Source organism: Ceraceosorus guamensis (assembly GCF_003144195.1).
Source record: "Ceraceosorus guamensis strain MCA 4658 unplaced genomic scaffold IE81scaffold_16, whole genome shotgun sequence".
NCBI classification, from domain to species: Eukaryota; Fungi; Basidiomycota; class Exobasidiomycetes; order Ceraceosorales; family Ceraceosoraceae; genus Ceraceosorus; species Ceraceosorus guamensis.
Window position 1 is genome coordinate 14,063 of NW_020290011.1, and position 19,895 is coordinate 33,957.

Consider the following 19,895-nt stretch of genomic DNA (forward strand, 5'->3'; position numbering starts at 1 on the left):
GACAGTGTGAGCGGTGATGGTGATGGCGGGCGTTGAAGGAAGTGCGCTGGTTGCTCATCACTTTGCGCTGCTTCGTGGGGTATACGCGGGGCGTCGGGCGCGGGGTCCCTCAGCTGCGCGGTAGGTACAACCTTGGCAGCACGCGCTTGACACCTCGCTCATGCTCAATATGCAGCAGCATGCAGGCAGCTATAATTATACGCGGGTCCGCTCAAGCAATGCGCGGCATCCGCGGCTGTTCGTCCGTTTCGCGCGCATCAAGCCTCCGTCACCGAGCGGAGGCGTTCACAGGGTGCGCAGAGGGAGGCAATCAGCTAGGAAGGCGTGCGTGTACACGCACGCGTGCGCTCGATTCTGCTCGACGTCCAAATCACAAAAGTCTCTGCGGCAACGTCGTAAACGCTGCAGAACAGAAGATATCCATCGGCTCAAGCAAGCCCGCGGGCGGCTACAGGGCCTCCTGGCATGTCGTGAGTGCGCACCGCGCCGACGATGATGAATCAAGAGGCATGTCCGACGGTCACTCTTGCTCCCTAGCGATCGCTTCTCGCCACTCGAGATGCTCTACCGGCAAGAATCCCATCCTCTGCACATCCGCCCACCTCTCTCTTCCCTCTGTACGTCCTTCGTCCAGCTCCTTCGCGTACTCGCCCTTGCGTAGACGACGAAGCGTAAAGTTTTCAAAGGGCGGCTCAAAGCTTAGACGCCAGACGGGCAGAGCGTCCCTATTCTTGGTCCTACTGTCCGACTCGATGCTCTTCCGAATCCACGCCAGAGCGTCGTATGCAAACGAGGTGCACAGGTGCGGGTCCCAAGCATGTGGCTGCGAGTTGAGCGTGGGATATAGAATGCGTCAACTGTACATCCGTGCTGCGCATCCGCGCATCGACCTACCTTTCCTCGCACCAACTGAGGCATGTTGGCCGTCAGGAATTGCTGATGGCTCTGTTAGGGGGAGAGCGCGGCCTCAGCTTGACCTGCCATCGCGCCTCCCTCGAGCGACTCACGACAAGTCTGCCTCTACTGTCCCTGAATCCCACCACCACATGGTCCACACCAAGCAAAAAAGCTTGCATGTCTGCAGTGCCACACCCATTCTCAGCTTGCGCACTCTCTCGGAGGCAATCTCTCCCCAAGCGACTCACAAATCCTGAGCATCTTCTTTTCGAACTTGATCGCATCACCCTCGTGTCTGATCTGCATGTTCGTCTTGAGCTCCATCGCCCTTCTATCCCCACGCGCCCTCGCACGACCTTCCTCTCGACCCGGCTCAATCAGACAGTCCGTCTCTCCTCCCAAAATGACCCTCGTGCTGCCTCCATCGCCCTTCGTGTCCATGCCCGTCTTCATCACCTCGCACCACTGCTCGTTGGTGTTGACATTTCCTGACCAGGCCGTGGGTGTGCCGATTTCGGGTAATGTGCGCGCGTTCGGCCAGACGCAGTACGACTCGAATGCGTAGCCTAGAGGAGGCGGACGCGATGTGTCAGTGAGGAGCTCACTGAGGCGTGGTCCGTCGCATCGAGCGCATCACCATAGTAACTGAACAGCATGCGCCGTTCATCCTTCTCCTCTGCTCGCTGAGCGTCGTACCTCGCTTTCGAGACGTGCTCATCGATGTACATCGTCTTGTCCACCTGTAGGCGTGCGTGTATGCGCAGCACGTCAGCCTCGCGACGCCAACTCCGCACACTTGACTCACAAGCATCACATCCATCTCCCAAGCGCTGGGAAAAGCAGAGGCAGCTTCGTAGGGAGCGGTGCATAGCTTCGTCATCATTCCTCTCCACGTGATCAGGCTTGGCGTGCCATCGGTCAGCGTGCGATGGATGTCCGATGCTGCCACACTCGAGGGTGGATGTCGATCAACTGGACATGCGGACTGCAGCGACGTCAAGAGGGTATCCAGATGTTCAATCTGCCCAGCCGTTGGGAGCTTTCTGAGGTCAGCGTCTGACCAAAGCCGCGTCCTAGCAGCACCCCCGGCCCGCCCGCCCGCCTGCATTTACCCACTCACCTTTGGCTCCCTCCACTTTGCCTTGCTGAAACCATACCCCAAATCCACGCCTGCAGGCGGAGCCTTGAAGTACCTTTGCGCGCTGTCATTTAGCAACAGCTTCCTCTCTCCATCGAAAGAGTAAGTGGTGAGCCTCTGAGGAGCTCTCAAATACACGCGACTGTATGCGGGAGCTTGACCCTGCCCTGCTGGACGTGGCACGGATAAGTTGAAGAGGTAGGAAGGGGACGGAGAGCGCGCCTTGGCGCTTGGCTGCTCGGGCCGGCTCGAGGGGCCCGCAGTTACAGTTGCAGTTGCAGTCTCGGTTGCAGGAGATGCGTCTGCTCCAGCGCTTGGCTCGGCACGAGAGCGTTTGTGCGTGTCGCTTGCTTCCACCTGCAGCCGATCGTCTGGCCCACTGCGCTTCATGGTTCAGGAGGCTGAAGTGCTTGCAGCGCCAAAGGGCGAGCGGGCGATGCGAGGCGAAGCGAAGCGATGCGATGCAATGACGGAGGAGCGTCGGCGAGAACGATGCGAGTGTCGAGAGCGTGGGGTTTGAAAAAGGCACGAGGGTGCAGACGAGGCTCGCAAGCTCAGCGCATCCGTACAGTGATGGTTGAGGAGGGCGAGGTGGGAGAAGTTGGAAGGAGTCAATGACCGATGAGGAGCAGAGCATGCGGACGTACAGCGCCAGGGAAGGAATGGCGGCGCGCCAATTGCATCGTGAATCGGGAATGTGAATGTGAAATCACAACGTGAATGTCGATCACAGTCACGAATGGTGCAGCAATTAAGCAGCACGCTGCACGCTGCACGCTGCACGCACACACCCGAAGTCCCCGGGCCGCGCGCCCGCCTTGGCCTTTCCGCCCCGCGCCCCGCGCTGGTTTGGCCGCGCGGCGGGCTGGAGAGCACACGACACACAGCCTCAGATCAGCTAGGCGCGAGAGAGTCACAATCACGCGAATGTGAAACAGAATGCTTCGACTTTGGAGGAGTTTGAAGCTGCTGCATGCTTCTTCCACCAAGCTGAAGTCGAAGCTAGCACGCACGCACGCACGCACGCACGCACGCACGCAGAATGTGCATTGCTCATCTATGTGTTACGATTCCAATCCCGGGTGCGCCGCGCCTCAATAGCTGTATCTACTCTTCGCTCTAAGTTGAGGTCCATACTTTGCAAAGATAAAGGGGATGGGGACCATGAGCACATTGAGTCCGGCCAAAAGGGCAGTGGCGCCAGCATTGCCTAGACGAGCGTACATTTGCGTCGCAAAGAGCGGAAAGACGCAAGCGAAGAGGCTGCGCGAGATGGAGTTGGCCCCTAATGCAGAGGCCGCCACTGGTCTCCAGACGTCGGCCGTGTAGGAGAAGACGGCGGAATACTGGCACGCGCGCAAGGCGGATTTTTTGCGCTTTGAGTGAATCGCTGCATCGTTCGGGCTCTTGCGCATGCACGACACTCAGACTCACGGTGAAGAGGATGCCGGCGCCAAACGGTATGGAAGCGACGATGGGGACGCTCCAGTGTACTGCGGGGTACGTCGTAAAGGCGAACCAGAAGAGCGAGATGCTGACGTGGAGCGTTGCGCTATCAACTACTGTGCTGCTCCAATGTCAGCACCACGCTTGCTCGAAGGGCCCAACTCACGGATTGAGGATGGCAGCGACCATGGCCATCGGTAGTCGAGCTTCAGGCGGCGCTTGCCCTCCATTCTCTGCCATGGCCCGTCGGTAGCGTCCGGCCCAGTACGGCATGGTGAAAGCGCCCAGAATCAGGCCGACTGCCAGTCCGAGAAAAGACAGGCCGGTCTGCCAGAGATTGAATCCGTGGGTTCGAAAGACGATCGGGACTGCAAGATGTTGCGAGGGGGTGAGCTGAGCGATCATGTCGAACCCTTTGCTCACGCTGCCCGCGCGCGCGCGCAACTCACAAGCTTCAAAGAAGAGGTACAAAATGCCGAGCAGGAGCGCTGTCCAGAGACATAGCAGCGCGAGCATGGGTTCTAGAATCAGCAATTGAATCACCTTTGTGCTGTTCGCCCTCAGCGTTCCTCCGATGCTCTTTTCCCTCAATTTCAGCTCGTGCGCAGAGCAAAGATCTGCATTTCCCGTGCTTCGACGAAGATGTTTGGCCTTTGTGGTGAGGATGGTCGGATGAAACGTCTCGGGAACGAACAAGAGGAGGGCGATCCACATGATGAATGACCAAATATTGATCGTCCAAAACGTCCAACGCCAGGTGGAGAAATACGTGGCGAAGCCGGCGTACAGCGGGCCAAGAATCGGTCCTGCAGGTGGGGGGAACATCAACATCTTTGTGAGCATCTGTTCGCGGTGCGGTAAAGCGCGCCACTCACCTAGAAATGGGCTCATCGTGTACGCAGCCATGGGCAGCGCCATATCCTTTGGCAAGAACAGATCGGCAACGGTGCCGCCGGCGACGCTGAGGAAAGCGCTTCCAAAGACGCCTGTCAAGAATCGAAAGATGAAAAAGACTGCCGGGTTGTTCGCAAAGGATACTGGCAAGCCAAGCAAAACGAACAGACCGAACGAGGAGAGGTAGACTGGACGCCTGCCGTAGAATTCCGAAAGCGGAGCCAGCGCCAAGGGTCCGATGCCGAGGCCCAGCACGAACAACGACAAGCCCAGGATGGCCACCTCGTGGCCGATCCGGAATTCGCTCTCGAGAGACTCAAAGGTGCTTGACTGCGGGGGCAGGAGGCGCCTTCATGAGAAGAGCGCGTACTCGATCGCAGCCTGTGCTAGCGCGACTCACCACTACGCTGGAGGTGCAAGTGACGCAAAGACTGCATGTGGATACGATCATCAAGATGGTCCACCGTTTGGCCGTCGACCATGCAAGCGGATTGCGCGAATCTGCATCGACATCCCACGAGACCAGATTGGCATCCTTCTCCTCGGCCGCAGTGCCCGATGCTCCCTTTTCCCCCTCCACGGTAGAGGCGCCATGCTCGACATCGTGTCTCGTCGAAGCAGCACTCTGACTATTCGGCGAAGATGTCGAATGGCTCATTTGCTGCGCAACTTCCGCACGCTCGCTGTTTTCCGTCATGATGAGCTGTCTGCGTGTTTGGGGATGGGAGGGAGGAGGATGGAGGCGGTGAGGGGTTACATCAACGTGCCATCTTCGAGCGATAGCGCTAACCCTCTTGAATGCCCGCACGGACTTGAGCTTGCCCGCACGGACTTAAGCCTGGCTCATGGAGTGCGCAGAGGGAGTCAAGGACCTCCTCGCATGCTTTGACTGCAGCCAGCTCCCAGCAGCAAATTTGTACGCTAAGAGGAGACCGAGCACACTCGCGCACCGCCACTGATGAGCTCGTAAGCAAATCTCATGCACTCACGACTCGAGTTGGGGCGGCGGGCAAATCAAGGCGGAAAGGACGGGGTGTCGTGTCTCAGCAGAGCTGATGCTGATGAACGCTGCAGAAATCGTGCGGATGAAATCTGAACGGAAGCACGCGCGCGTGCGCGCGCACAAAGCAAAGGAGCGGTTTTGCCGAGACTCGGCATGCACGCGCGCCTAGCTGTGCACGCGACTGAAGGACGCACTCACGACTCTCGACTCACGACTCTCGACTCACGACTCACGACTCACGACATGCATGCATGAGGCTGGATATATCACACTCACGTGACTGAGACTCTCGTGGTAAGCGTGCGTGCGCCATGGGTGTGTATATATCGACGACAGTCACAGACTAGTCTGATGAGTCTTGAGTCAAGAAACACGACCGTCGAGCAGCACCATGCAAGATCCTGATCGCGGATTGCGACAGAAACAGCCACGCAATCATATCATCACCATCCTCACACTTCGACGCTATGCTGATGATTGCGACGGTTTGTGTGCGTCTCATCCTTGACTCACCCAAGACCATGTGCGCGCGCGCGCTCCGGGCATCACATTCAAAACCAATACTCGTGGCAGTCGGTCAAGCATGACTTGCGGATTGTGGAAATGATTCGCGCGCACCCCATTCAACAGTCGAGAGTTGTGTGGGCGTGCGACAAAGCACGACTTGTAGAGATGTCATTGTGGCGTCGCACGACTTGTCGGCGCTGATGTTACCTTTCGCGCATTGTCGCTTCGCCACACGCGGGAGTCGAAAGTGGATGGGCGCCGCTCATGGTGATCGAGTGTGGCGCTGGACCACAGCAATGGCTGCCTTTTCATGTTTGCCATTGAGCTTGTTGGGTATGGTGCGGCATGAGCGACGCGGCTGAGGTCAAATCTGGGTATGGTAGGACGTGTGCCGCGAAGGTTCACGGCGAGATGACGGACCTTTCGCAGCAATACTCACGAGTGTGTTGCCGAGCTTGCTCTGTCTAGGACGTGTCAGCCGATGAGGTGGCGAACTCTGAGGGACTTCGAGCTCTAGGCCTCGCAGCACAGGTATTCAAAGCTAGCTTCGAACAGAATGCGCTTCTCTTCCACCCTCTCGAGGCATCTCGTCGACGCCGTCAGCTCGTCACGAGGTTCTTTTTGGTCGTCTTTCCGACATGCACTCGCTCAAGTTTGCTCTCTTCTGCGCGCTGCTAGGCGCCAGTCATGCGTTTCCGCCAGAAACTTCTCGCGCGCTCATTCGAAGAGGTCGATGGCCAGCTTTGTCGAGCAAGGTGAGTCCTCGCTGCTCAACACTCGTTTCGTGCGCCCCACTCACCAACCTACCCTTCCCTCGCTCGCCAGGCCGGCGCAGAGGCAGCGACCGAAATTTTCCGTCCTCCATCTCCCACCACAGAGGGAGCATCTTCTGCGCATCCTTTCAACAATCCAGACCCGGGTGTGGAGCACAGCCGCGGAACGATCATCCCTCCTCTTCGGCGCAGCAGGATGGTCTGAGGGAAATCCCAGGAGCAAGCTTGATGCGCAGTCCATCGGGCCATCACCAGCAAGTCGTCATACACGAAGGAGCGCAATGGAAGCACGTGTCGAGTCGAGAAGGTGCTGGTGGCAGTGGTGCCCACTTGCAGCGCTTGGCATTCGATCGGCCGATCCGCATCGAAGTTCAAGCGAATACGCGCATCTATACGCCAGCAGACCTGCAGACGGGTCGAAACACGGGTAGTCTCCTCGTCCCGAACGACTACGACACGCCTTCGCCGACTTCCAGCGGGCTGGTGAGAGGAGCAAAGTACGACCCGCAGTTGCATCCGATGCACGCTCACGGAAATGCTGTGCGGCCCACTTCCAGCGCGTCATTCACGATTCGACACGCTGCACGCAGATCAATTCGTTTGGGTTTCGTCAAATGTCGCATCGCGAAATGTTCTTCGCACCTCCATCTAACAGATCTGCCACCAGACCTGCAGTCAATGCATCAAACAAGACAAGATGCATTGCTGGCCTGGCAGCCCACGGCTGCAGAGCGAGCACATTTGAACTCCCACGTCATGTCTTCGCCTTTCGATCGCACGGAGCTGGGTGGTCAATCGTGAAGTATATCAAAGGCCAGCGCGCGCGCCAGGTCTCGCGTCGTCGTATCGCCGGCTACGCAATTGTTGACAACATTCAGCTCGATCGGGCGACCTTTGTGCACTCAACGAATCGCGATGATGATGAAATCAGGATTGACTTGGTTGGACGTGGGCAATGCGAGTCATCACAGCAGATCAAACGATGTCGTGCAGCGATGGAACGCCTCGTAGAGCGGCGACGTTCGACGAGCTGCTCGATCAATTGGGAGTGATGTGCCAATTGATTCCCTGAAGTCCGCCACTCTCTGAGCCAGTAAGCTCTCGGAAGACTTGCTTCGACACGAGGATGATCTCTGCGCGTGGGCGAGCAGAACGCTCAGCAAAGCAAAGAGCTCCATCGTGGAGTCACGGCGGCGGCGGCGGCGCACACTCACTGTCAGACTGAGTCGCGTCCTTCACAACGTACTTGTAGTCCGTGTTCTTGTACCTGAACTGTGATGCAAAGAAGAAGACGGATGTCAGCTGATTTCGCTGCACTTCTCAAGCGCGCCACGACTCACGTTCAGGAACCATCCACACCTGCTGTCGGCAGTGTAGGGCTTCAGGATGCTCGAAGGGATGCTGGCGATCTCATCCGTGTCCGACACGTATTCCTCGCTGAGATTTCGAGACGGGGGGCACTGGTCAAGTTGTGTTCTTGTTATTCCCTGCGGCGATGCTCACCAAGCTCCCTTGACGTTTCCACTTCCATAGCTGGCAGGGAAGAGCGTCCCGGTGTAGCCGGCGTAGCTGGGAGATGACGACGACGACGAATGTTTGTTGGTGTCGACTTTGGTCTCCGGGTCGTTCTGCCACATCGCATCGTTGATATCGTCGTCCAAAGTCTCGTCCTCGTTGACCGTCGGAGCTGCCAGAGCGCTCGCGGCAAGGAAGACGGCGAGAAGAGCAAACGCTTTTGAAACGCGCATGGCTGCGAGAGATGATTTGGGTTAGGGGTTTGGGACGAGGATGAAGGGCGAGTGAGGATAGGAGAAGAGGGATCAGGTGGAAAGGCGAGAATGAAGAGTGAGGATGGAAGAGCAAGGAAGCGAGATTTGAAGAGCACCGAGGCCCTTTTTAAGCCTTTTCGCTGGCTTCCATAGCGCGCAGCAGCTTGTCTCTTCTCGATGCGCACCACCGATAGACGCAAGTCTGCTTGTATGGTGCGATGTGCGATGTGCGATGTGCAGGACCATTCTCAACGTCTGCGCCACCTGCTGCACTCGAGACGCACAAAAGGACTATCTCTGTGCGACCGCTTGTGGTGGGCCGAATGAAGACGGCTGCAGAGATCCGACTGCGAGGATTGGGGCCACTTTAGCGACTGGCGGCGCTCCGGCGACTCGTAGATAGGGCGGACCTTGATGGCCAATCAAGCCGGATCATACGCACCGCCTAAAGTGAGACGAATTCGGTGGCGCCATTTGCGCAGACGCGAGGTGGAAAGGGACAGACGCTTGCGTGCGACCTTGAAGGCTTGGTATTGCCTGTGCCAGCATACGTCCGGATCTGAGTGGCCGAAGTGGCACTCTTCCCTCCGCAAATGGCATGAGCGGCTTGAGCTCGTCACTGAAGCTTGTGCGCGGATGTAGCGTTCCGAGTGGGGTCCGCTGCGCAAGCACCGCTGCCGAGAGCGTTGAAGGAAGGCTCGAAGCTGGGTCTCCTCGACGACATATGCGCTCTTGGGCTCCCAAACACGCGCCTGCTCGAGTCTGTGTGATGATATTTGCGAGGCTCACGTCTGCAGACTTTGGGCGTCTCATATGCGATGTGTGCTGAGATTACCGGTGGGCCCCCGGGTGATGCGCGCAGACGCTGGTGTTCATCGCTTGCGCAATGTGGATGCGATTCGATGCGTGAGTTCCTGGCGCCCATCGGGGCCAAGGTTGAAAGCGGCAGTCGAGTGTCCAAGGGCTTATACTCTCTGCTAATAGACTGATCACGCCCCCAAAGTCTAAAGGTCTCTCGTCGAGCTTCATTACCGTCATCCTGCACGAAAGCCTTTCGATAGGATGTCTACTCGTGACATATACCCGACCCTCGTCTTTGCTGCCATGTGCGGTGTAACTCTGGCCGCTCCTAGTACTGGTACAGGTGAGTCGGGCAAGGCAAGTAAGGGAAGCCAAGCCCGCAAGCTGAGCTGACGTTACCGTAGGCAATCCTAGACTCTGCCCTTCGCAGAGGCGAGAAGATACGCGGGGAAGACGAGATGTCCGCGAAAATGGCCGAGGTGAATGCTTCCAAGACGCCTAAGAAGCGAGCGAGCGAGCACAGCACAGGACAGGATATCGCTTCAACAGATAGCGAAGGGGCTGTATATTTGCACCATCTCGTGCGTGCTCCCCTTCAAGAGTCGGCGAGCTCATCGTGAGTCAGCTCGATGAATATGATTCGAGGTCGCGGTAATGTTGCCGCTTCCCTCCGGCCCACCTCATCTTCATCGATTCTCCCATCGACAGTCGGGCATGCACGCGCTCACGAGCTTCCGGAAGTTGCCTTGATGCCTTGATGCTTCGCCTTTTGCCTTTCGCTTTCCCTGCCGGCGATGTGGGTTGTCGTGATAAGCAAGCAAGCAAAGCCAACAGGCATCAGACATCAGACATCCAACCAGCCCGTCCGCGCGCGCGCCCGCCCTACAACGCTTTGTCAAGCTTGAAGAAATATTCAAGATTCAAGTTTCTTGATCGAGTCTTGGGTCGCAGCAACCTACGCTATGCGCTACAGCAGCACTCACGACTCACTCTTCTGACTCTAGACTCAAGACCAATTAATAACCCAACCCCCACGGTTGTAATTTCACGTGACGTACTCCCCAGCCTCGAGGATTCGCATGGAGCACGCCATATCGGCGCATGCACCGCGGCGGTATAGCAACCCGACGACGCGCGCGCGCGCGGTTTAGCTGATGCTGACACCGCGGGACCAAGAACGCTAGCGCGCACGTCATCTTTAAGACTTGCTCAAACGCGGACGATACGTTGCTTCCCTGCCCGCTTGCTTGCTTGCTTGCTTGCTTGCGCGCTCGTCTCGCCTCGCCTCGCCTCGCCTCGCGCTCAACGCTCAGCTATAGCAGCCCAAGCTTTGATTGGAGAGTTGAAAAGTCACAACAGCTGACTTGGAGGAACGCCCAGCAGCATGAGGCTGCATGCTTGTTCCTGCAGAGAGGCGCCGCGGTCGCGATAGGGAGCTGCTTGCTGGTGTTACAGTCGAGTCGCGTTGGACGCTGCTCGCTGGATGGGCCAGGGGGGGAGCTGGGAAGGGCGCTGCGATTGAACGCATATGCTGTATACGCTGTCGATCCTGTACCCGCGGCCTGACTCTTTGAGGCGGAGGAGAGCTTGCGGGATGACTCACGACTGACGGTCAGAAGAGGTCGCGCATTTCGAATCGGTCGTGCTGGTGAGGGAGAGTTGCACATTTCCTTTTGCTCTTCTCACACGAGCCATCATCGCTGGCTTGCTCTTCCGCTGGGCTTGCTCTTCTCTTCTCTTTCTTCCAATCAACAAGCGCGTGGCGGCACAGCGGTGACACACATAAAAAGGGCCAAGCTCGTTCGTGATTGTTGCCCCCAAGACGTCGCATCTCTTTCCTACTTGCATCCCCAACGCACACACTCGCGGCTACGCACCATACCCCAAACACGATGACTGACGCCCACGCCTCAGGTCACCACCTCGAGCACGATGTGCTCACACCCGGCGAGGCCGATGAGAAGGTCAAGGGCTTGCATGGAGATGCTCGAGTGTCGGACTCGAACATCTTGACGGATGACGCTGCCTTGCCAGCAGGCACGTTGGACCCGGTCTACGAAGCCAAGGCTCGAGTGCTGAACAGGGCCATCCAAGAGATTGGCATGGGCAGGTATCAGTGGCAATTGTTTGTCGTCGTAGGCTTTGGATGGGCAAGCGATAACCTGTGGCCCATCGTCACTTCCCTCATCTTTACTCCCATCTCCAACGAATTCAATCCCGATCGACCTCCGCTGCTCACTCTTGCCCAGAACATTGGTCTGCTGGTAGGCGCAGTGTTCTGGGGCTTTGGAGCAGACATCTTTGGCAGGAGATGGGCATTCAATCTCACCATCGGCATCACTGGTCTCTTTGGGATGATTGCAGGCTCTGCGCCCAACTTTGCCGCCATTGGCGTCTTCGCAGCGCTTTGGTCCGTCGGGGTGGGCGGCAATCTGCCGGTGGACTCTGCCATCTTTTTGGAATTCCTGCCGGCCACGCACCAGTACCTCCTGACCATCCTATCCGTCGACTGGGCCCTCGCTCAGCTTCTCGCCAACCTCATCGCTTGGCCCCTGCTAGGCAACCTGACCTGCCCACAGACGGCAGCAGTGTGCGCGCGTCAAGACAATATGGGCTGGCGCTACTTTATCATCACCATGGGAGGTATTGCCGTCCTCATGTTCGTCGTACGATTCGTCTTTTTCTCCATCTACGAGTCGCCCAAATATCTCATGAGCCGAGGGAGAGATGCAGAGGCCGTTCGCGTGGTCCATGAAGTGGCCAGACGAAATGGAAAAGTGTCGAATTTGACGCTGGAAGATCTCAGCAGGTTCGACGATGATATTGCGGGGGACAAGTCGGAAAAGGAGAGGGAAGAGGCTTTGGCTGCCAATTACTCCACCAAGCAAGCCATCCTGAGAAGCTTGAAGGATGTGGATAGCTCCCTCATCAAATCCCTCTTTGCTACCCGCAAGATGGCCATTTCCACCTCGATGATCATCGTCATTTGGGCGCTACTCGGTCTGTCATTCCCGCTTTGTGAGTGTTTAGCATGCTCGCGCACTCGCGCACTCGCGCCAAGCCTCGGCTGACCCCGCTCCCTCGCTTTGCTGCAGACAATGCCTACGTGCCCTTCATCCAAGCATCTCGGGGCGCAGATTTTGGTGACGGCTCCACCTATCTCACCTATCGCAATTCGCTCATCATTGCCGTTGTGGGTATTCCAGGCTGCATCGTGGGCGCCTTGCTATCCGAGCTGCCGCGCATCGGTCGAAAGGGAACACTATTCCTATCCACCGCTGGCACGGGGGCTTTCCTGTTCGCCAGCACGACAGCGACCAATTCGCCATCCTTGCTGGGATGGCAGTGCGCCTACTCCTTTTCCAGCTCGGCAATGTACGCCATCTTGTACGCCTACACGCCAGAAGTCTTTCCTACTCGAGTCAGAGGTACGGGAAACGCGATCACTGCTTCGGCGAACCGCATCTTTGGCATCATGGCTCCCATCGTTGCCATGTTTGCCAATCTGGAAACTTCGGCGCCCGTCTATGTCAGCGGAGCTCTCTTCATCGCTGCTGGCATCCTCGCTCTCGTCTTGCCCTTCGAATCCAGAGGCAAGGCCAGCTTGTAGAAAAAATCCCAGCGCAGCGTTCGTGCCTGCTCTTGCGCTTATTCATGTATCAAATCCACAACGGCTCAATTCACGTGATCCGATCGACCTGACCCATCTGCGAATCTACAGTAGACGTCTGAATTTGAATGGCCTGCTCGCCCGCCTTCGGACCCCACATGATCTGAGAGCCGCATCTTCGATCTTGCCTCTTTGGTGAATCGTCGTCCGCATGCCGCGCTTGTGACCGTGCACACGTATGTATGACTGACGTAATCTCGATACACCAGTCCCTGCCCACCGCTGCATCTGGCTTGGCGCGGCGAATTTCGATCGCAACTCTGCTCTGCTCCAGCGCCTCTGGAGCCACACAAAAGCCAACATCTCCCGCCTGCTGTGTGTCCTCACCACACTAGCGTGTTCCTGAAGCTGGACCCCGATGTCTTGCATGAAGCGGATGTTGAAAAAGGGTGACAAGTGGTTGCCGAGGTCGAGCTTGTGCGCGCATGCAGCAGGTGCCCGTCTCTCTTGTGCTGCAGCAGGCTCACGCGGCAAAGCATGCAGCATATGCACCCGCCTTCCACGGCGCGGCAGGAGTTTGAGTGCATGCGGGTGCAGTCAGAGTCCGGCGCAGCTCATCATTGACAGTCGTGAGTGTGAGTGACGAGTGGCCGCGGCAAATTGTGATTCGAAAGTTGTCTGGAGCACGAGTGAGTGACATCATTACATTTGACCGCTGCAAGCATGTCCGCGCCTTAGCTCGCATCGCACTCACGACTCTCCAGCAAGCATACCTTTTGAGACGCAACTTGAAAGCCTGCTGGAATACAGTAGCAGGCTGGGTTGTGGGATGGCAAATGGGCCGAAGCATGTGCTGCACTGCACTGCACGTCCAGTACTGTGCGTGCATGGCGAGATTAATTGTGATTGGGGTTGCGATTGAGCGAGCGGAGTCGATTTAGTAGGTCGCCCCGAGGCAGACTCGATGCCCCTTTTCCCCTTCGCAGCCCGGCACGGAGAACGATCACGAATGCAAGCTTAGCGCGATTAGGCATGCGGGAGAGGAGGAGGAGGAGAAGGAGGAGGAGGAGGAGGACCATCGCTGTCGCAGCTTGGCAGGGTCTTGTATGCTCACGAAACACCCGACTTGCCTCTTTTTGGTGGAAATTTTGAAACCGTGGTTGCTCGAGCGGCCTAGCGAGACTTAGCCTGCATGTGTGCGTCGGAACGCATGTGCTGCTCCGATCGAAGCAATCGAGAGCATAGGCGGGCCCTCGATGAGGAGGCGAGTGGAATCGTGAATGTCAACAGTTGTGCGTGTCACCAAGTCCCCGCTTCCTTTGCTCTCTTCTTCCACCACCATCCGTCCATTCCTAACTTGCCTCCTCCAAAAGACGTGATCACCATGTCGGTGCTCAAGGAAAAATTTTCGTCCGAGCAGGATGCTGCACCAGCTTCGACCGTTGATGCTGCAAACGCTACGCGCTTCGCAGACGCCACGGCGGGCGACGAGATCGCACCTACCGCTCGACCAGGGGGAATGCAATCGGGCATGAGCACACCCACCGGTACCGGAGGTTGGCGCAATCGACGCAAACACGTCGTGGGGCACGCCAGCAGCGCGGCGAGTGCCGCGCTGAGCAGAAAAGAACGCAAAGAGAGAAAGGCTCATAGACAGGCTCAGGAGCTCGAGAAAGGCTTGCCGGCTTTTTTGAGAGGAAAGGCAGCAGATGAGCAGGACTTGGAGGATCAAAGAGATGAGAGACATGGTAGCAAGCGATTGGTGCGAGCGACGAGGATCATGAATGTCAAAAACGAGTTCATCGCGGTGAGTAGGCCGAAGGGAGAGAGAGAGAGGGAGAGAGAGAGAGAGAGAGAGAGAGAGAGAGAGAGAGAGAGAGAAAGAGAGAGAGAGAGAGCTCCCTCGAGCTCGAGACGTCTTGTTCGTCTGGCACTTCACCCGCTGACTCTTTCGCGTCTTGGCCTGCACGCAGGCTCTGAGCGAATTCATCGGCACTGTAAGTGCTCAGCGCCGCTAGCCCTCTCGTCCGCCATGCCTGACTTTGCATCCGCGCCCGCCACTCGCAGTTCCTCTTCCTGTTCATGGCGTACGGCATCGCCAACTCGGCATCTCAGCAGTCCATCGTCTCGAATACAGCGCAAGGCACAACCACTGCGGGTGGTCTGGATCCTAGCCAGCTCTTGCTTTCATCCCTCGGCTTTGGGTTCTCGCTCGCCGTCAATGCTTGGTTGTTCTTTCGCGTCAGCGGAGGTCTCTTCAATCCGGGTGAGGAAAAAGTCGAGACTTCTGCAAAAGTGCCTTTTTTCATCGTCATTGCTCACGCACCTCTGCCATGTGCCTGCACAGCCGTCACTTTTGCTCTTCTCCTGACTGGAACTCTGACCGTCGTGCGCGCCGTCATCCTCGTCATCGTACAGCTTGCAGGAGCTATTGCTGCGGCAGGAATGGCTCAAGTCCTCATCCCTGCCGGTATTTCGGTTCGCACAAGGCTGGGCGCCCAGACGACGATCGCGCAGGTGCGTTCTTGCCGATGTTTGGGTTCCAGTGATTGCCATTCTGAACACGCATCATCCACAGGGCTTCTTTATCGAGTTCTTCATGACTGGACAACTCATTCTTGCCGTCTTTCTCATGGCTGGCGAGAAGCACAAGGGTGAGAGTTCATGTCAGGAGTGCGTTCGCACAGCCTTGACTCACTCGACACCTCTTCACTCTCGCGATAGGAACATTCCTGGCCCCCGTCGCCATCGGGTTGGCCTTGTTCATTGCCGAACTCTGGGCCACGTCCCTCACCGGAGGCTCCTTGAATCCTGCTCGCACGCTCGGACCCGACGTCATCGCCGCATCTTTCGACGGCAGTTCGTGGATCTACTATGCTGCTCCGATGTCAGCAGCCATCGTAACTTCGCTAGTCTACAAGACCTTCACCTGGCTCAACTATCAGACGGTGGTGCCGGATCAGGACGGAGATGGGATGCATCTGCTCATGAGGAACGCGCAAGGCCAAGCTACCGGCTACGTCGATCAGGTGACCGAGGCCGATGCGCCAGAATTGGAGAGGATGAGAGGGAATCAAGAATTGTCCAGAACTTCCACCATCGATCCGGCCGTCTCGGGCGGGGCGGTTGCAGGCACGGCGGGCACGGCGGGCACGGCGGGCTCCAGCGCTCCAATCGCGGCCAGCCATTCGCCTCCTCCTCAACTTCCACCCGTGCCTCTACAAGCTCCCGTCGCCTCTCACATTGGCGCGCTGGAGAATGTGGGCGTGTCGCCTGCCAAAGCTGCTTGATCTCGCTTTGTCTTGCTCTTCGCTTCTCCCTCCACCTTTTCCGCCATGCTTTTTTCTCGTCTACGCTTTTTCTGCTTCGCTGCACGGCTCGCTGATTGCCCGCTCCCTGCTTCTCTCTCCCCCGCAATGTCGTGCCTCCTCTTCGATGCTCTCGCACCGCATACCATCCCAACGCAATCTAATCATCGCCGACGACTGCAAGATACCTTTTTTGGCGCACGACTGTGTCCCCCATCTCCTCGTCCTCTTGCGCTGCTTGTCTCGTCTTGACCAAGGCGGTATCTTTGCATCACCTCTGACTCAAACTCAAACTGCGAAGCGCACCGTCAAGTTAGGAGTCAAAGAGTCGACGGTTCTGTCTGATGAGTCTTGGGTGCGAGGCAGGTTTCGTCGTCGGATCACGTGAAGTGGCCCGAGCGCGGTCGGCACGCTTCACATTATTCACGATTCACGATTCGTGATTCTGTGATTAGACTTTGATTGATTTGGACGCGCGCGCGATCAGGCTTGGATGGATGCTGGACGCGTTGCATATGCGCGTGCCGCGCCGTGTGGAAGCGGACGCTTCGTTTGCTGCGCAACTAGTGACTAGCTCGATGAGGCGCACCACTCGAGGGGACTCGCTTTCCCCTCTCTTGTCCTTCACCCTCATCTCCATCCTACGAGCACACATTCGCACTCGCCATTACCATCAGCGCGCACACTCACAGCATGCCAACAGCCGCACATTCACCGCGGCTGAGAGCGCCTCCGTTGACTGCTCCAGCCTTACTCGACACGCTCTCACAGCTGTCGACTGATGCGATGCATCTCCCAATCAGCAATCCATCTGCTGCGATCCATATCTTTATGCTCATGAACGTCTGGACCGCCATCTGACCATCAAAAGATGGTGGCCAATCCCCAACTCCCAGTTCCTCAAGAATCTTATGCAACCATCTGGTCATCAGCAGATGGTTGCCAGACTCAGGGCCCTCCCTGAGTCTGAACGGGAAGAACGCAACCCCATCGCTCTCCGGACATACCTCGATGAATATTATCGGGCCCAAGGTTTCCGGCTCCTAGCCATGTGGGCCAACGAGAGTCGGGGAGTGGCGGTGTTCTCAGGCCGCGCAACCGCGTGGCAGTTTGACGGGAGTCTCTTGCTGCTCCTAGACAGATTTGCCAGCAATGCATCTGCCACTATCCCGGGATTCGTGCGACTGCCGCATGCAACGGATGCAACCCGAGCTTTCTACACTGGCCGCAGTGTGTGGTGGCTCTGTACAATATCAGCGTCGAAGTGGACTGCACACTTATTGGATCCTTGTGACCTGTGTCACAGGAGAGGTGAGGACTGCTTGTATGAGAAGCATCCTGCTGGAGGCAACAAGGTAAAGAAGTGCATAGCTTGCAGGACGGTGGGGCACAAGTGTGTGCCAATGACCCTAGCTGTACCAGAGCCACAGCCCCAAAGGGTCAACACTACTCTCCACAGAAGAGTGGAGGAGCTTGCAGCTCAGAAGCATCGGTCGGTGAGTGTCGTTGATGAGCGAGATGAAGGTCGTCGGATGCCAAGCGTTGTCGCACGCAACTCGTTGCTCAACGTCAATTCCTTGTTCGCAGTCATACGACGCAATTCGAAGTCAGATGCAATGGGGTCGAAGGCGGGGAATGTGCGATTCATGGCCCTTCATGGACTGCACGTACGGTGCCACTACATGGACTGCACTTACGGTTCCTTTACATGGACTGCACCTATCGTGCTCTTCATGGACTGCACGTATGCCCCCCCCCCCCCCCCCCCTCCCCCCCTCCCCGGCCCTCGCCTTATTTTTACACACCCGAACCTCTATGGATGGGAGCCTCCTCGTGGCGAGGTTCGGACAGTCGCATTGTTCGACTGACTGATGCCCATCCGCACCAATACATGCGCTTGTTGCTTCGTTTAGGCTGTTGCTTGCTCGCGCGATGCGATGCGATGCGATCCGTGAGTGTGAAGCGTTGCTGGGCTCATTCACGATTGAATGTCAGGGCCGCTCGATCGAGCACCTCAAGCACGTCAGCTTGAGCCCGCGTGCGGACGACGAGTGCGGCATACATGCGCAGTGAAATACCGCAGACAAACCGCCATGCTTCATCCTCTCGCGCGCGCGCGCAGCATGTTCAATCAGTCTTGAGTCTGCACCACCAACGCTCGCAAGCCCCTCATGCCAGCCAGCCAGCTGGTCTGGCGCACCTCGCACTCGGCATCATGTGCATCCTGTTCATCAGCACATCTCATCCTCGCTACTCTTTCATCTGCGCCAGCAACAGGGACGAGTTTCTGCATCGCAGCACGCAAGCATTGGGGTGGCACAGAGGCGGTAAAGGTGGTGGTGCTGGAGGAGCGCAGCATGCATCAGCGAGTCTCGAATCTGCTCGCAAGGCCGATGACTTGCTCATCACGCGTACTGACGAGAATCAGGCGAGCGCAGGCGAATCGCACAGCGCGGCGGGCCAGCAGGATGAGGTGTTGTCGGGCTTGGACCTGAGCGCTGGCGGGACTTGGTTAGGCCTGACGCGAGGGGGAAGAATAGCTGCTCTGACCAACTACACGGAGTCTGCTCCGCCATCTCTACCTTCCCATTGCGGACTTGACAAGCATCTTAGCAGGGGCAACCTAACGAAAGCTTGGTTAGATGCTTCTTGGTGCGAGGGCGCTTCTGCAGAGCAAGGAGGGGACAGAGAGGATGATGGTAAACGCTACCTCGAGCAACACGTCGTTCCGAACAGGGACCTGTATGCCGGTTTCAACCTCATCGTGGGTCATTTGCGATCCGAAAAGGCAGAAGACCATGCGGCGGAGCTGTGGTACACTTCCAATCGGATCGAGGAGAAGCATGCACTGCCTGTGCGTTTTGTTGCAGCTGGACAGATGGCAGAGCAAGTGCGGACGCAGCAGGCACAAGCGCAGACATCGGCAGGATTGAGCAACTCGACGTTGCAGGAGCCGTGGGAGAAGGTGTCTGTGGGAAGAAGGAAATTCGAGCAGGTCATTGCGCACCACGCTGCCAACGGTGGCGCAGACGCAGATCCGGCCGCCGAAGATGCGCTCATCGAAGAATTGTTCAGTCTGCTCGGGTGCGTTGCGAAGAAAGTCGAGCGGGGTCCTGCTTGAATCACGTACACGGACGAGCGCGATGTGCTGATTCAGCTGGCGCAACACTGCCCTCCACTTGACTTCACAGTACCTCCTTGCCAGACTCCGAACCTCTCACGCGAGAAAATTTCAAGCGGTCGATACACATTCCGCCCGTTCGGTTGCCCGACAAGACGCAGAGCGCCCCGATGGATCCCAACAAGACTGCTTGGTACGCTACGCGCGTAGCAACGACCATCCTCGTCGAGAGGCGAGATGCAGCAGCGAGGGTTAGGGTCATCGAGAGGGACGTTTGGACATTGGACCAGCAGGCAAGACCTGCTCGAGCTGACAAAAAAGGCCAGAGAGAAGAGCGATGGGTGCTTTGAGTCAAAATCGGAACGGGTTGCACTCCTAGCGTGCGCACTCGTGGCACGCCAGCCTGAGTGCGAGCTTGACATTCAGATGTTTGCAGCTATAATACAAAGCGGGCGTCGGGCTTGCAGCGCCCTCCTGAATCCTTGCAACTGAGCCACTCGCGCTGTGCTCAATCCAGCAAAGGGATCACCGCCCAACCAATTCCTCGGGCAAAACTCCAACTCTTTCCAGTAGCATCCTCCAGCGACGCGTAGCCATTCGATCGCGTCGCCCTTCTCATCGGATCATT

The 19,895-nt window shown here is 57.4% G+C and overlaps 7 protein-coding genes across 7 annotated transcripts; 4 read left to right on the top strand and 3 right to left on the bottom strand.

Annotated features, from left to right (window-relative positions):
- Window positions 1–520: 520 nt before the first annotated feature.
- On the bottom strand, window positions 521–2,425 carry IE81DRAFT_346171 (RAI1-domain-containing protein; the record flags this gene model as incomplete). Its single annotated transcript, XM_025516006.1, has 7 exons — window positions 521–823; window positions 895–945; window positions 1,008–1,078; window positions 1,146–1,463; window positions 1,535–1,637; window positions 1,703–1,918; window positions 2,018–2,425. 7 exons carry the CDS (start codon window positions 2,423–2,425, stop codon window positions 521–523), a joined length of 1,470 nt encoding a protein of 489 aa, XP_025370937.1.
- Window positions 2,426–3,087: 662 nt separating this feature from the next.
- Window positions 3,088–5,231, bottom strand: IE81DRAFT_321942 (MFS general substrate transporter). The gene is made up of 6 exons (XM_025513480.1): window positions 4,776–5,231; window positions 4,357–4,705; window positions 3,931–4,287; window positions 3,648–3,849; window positions 3,470–3,569; window positions 3,088–3,381 (listed from the first exon to the last, which is right to left on the bottom strand). Exons 1-6 carry the CDS (start codon window positions 5,070–5,072, stop codon window positions 3,130–3,132), a joined length of 1,557 nt encoding a protein of 518 aa, XP_025370938.1. The 5' UTR covers window positions 5,073–5,231; the 3' UTR covers window positions 3,088–3,129.
- A 2,346-nt stretch (window positions 5,232–7,577) lies between these two features.
- On the bottom strand, window positions 7,578–8,632 carry IE81DRAFT_58731 (hypothetical protein). The gene is made up of 4 exons (XM_025517462.1): window positions 8,162–8,632; window positions 7,999–8,095; window positions 7,873–7,930; window positions 7,578–7,791 (listed from the first exon to the last, which is right to left on the bottom strand). Exons 1-4 carry the CDS (start codon window positions 8,404–8,406, stop codon window positions 7,697–7,699), a joined length of 495 nt encoding a protein of 164 aa, XP_025370939.1. The 5' UTR covers window positions 8,407–8,632; the 3' UTR covers window positions 7,578–7,696.
- Window positions 8,633–9,365: 733 nt separating this feature from the next.
- IE81DRAFT_58749 (hypothetical protein) lies at window positions 9,366–9,881 on the top strand. The gene is made up of 2 exons (XM_025517463.1): window positions 9,366–9,571; window positions 9,643–9,881. Exons 1-2 carry the CDS (start codon window positions 9,490–9,492, stop codon window positions 9,846–9,848), a joined length of 288 nt encoding a protein of 95 aa, XP_025370940.1. The 5' UTR covers window positions 9,366–9,489; the 3' UTR covers window positions 9,849–9,881.
- A 1,197-nt stretch (window positions 9,882–11,078) lies between these two features.
- IE81DRAFT_340448 (MFS general substrate transporter) lies at window positions 11,079–12,902 on the top strand. The gene is made up of 2 exons (XM_025515611.1): window positions 11,079–12,246; window positions 12,324–12,902. The coding sequence occupies exons 1-2, from the start codon at window positions 11,121–11,123 to the stop codon at window positions 12,836–12,838; spliced, it is 1,641 nt and encodes a 546-aa protein (XP_025370941.1). The 5' UTR covers window positions 11,079–11,120; the 3' UTR covers window positions 12,839–12,902.
- Window positions 12,903–14,108: 1,206 nt separating this feature from the next.
- Window positions 14,109–16,330, top strand: IE81DRAFT_365421 (aquaporin-like protein). The gene is made up of 6 exons (XM_025516930.1): window positions 14,109–14,645; window positions 14,812–14,835; window positions 14,906–15,104; window positions 15,186–15,355; window positions 15,417–15,492; window positions 15,563–16,330. Exons 1-6 carry the CDS (start codon window positions 14,223–14,225, stop codon window positions 16,126–16,128), a joined length of 1,458 nt encoding a protein of 485 aa, XP_025370942.1. The 5' UTR covers window positions 14,109–14,222; the 3' UTR covers window positions 16,129–16,330.
- Window positions 16,331–18,361: 2,031 nt separating this feature from the next.
- Window positions 18,362–19,617, top strand: IE81DRAFT_346177 (hypothetical protein; the record flags this gene model as incomplete). The annotated part of the gene is made up of 2 exons (XM_025516007.1): window positions 18,362–19,230; window positions 19,338–19,617. 2 exons carry the CDS (start codon window positions 18,362–18,364, stop codon window positions 19,615–19,617), a joined length of 1,149 nt encoding a protein of 382 aa, XP_025370943.1.
- Window positions 19,618–19,895: the final 278 nt, after the last annotated feature.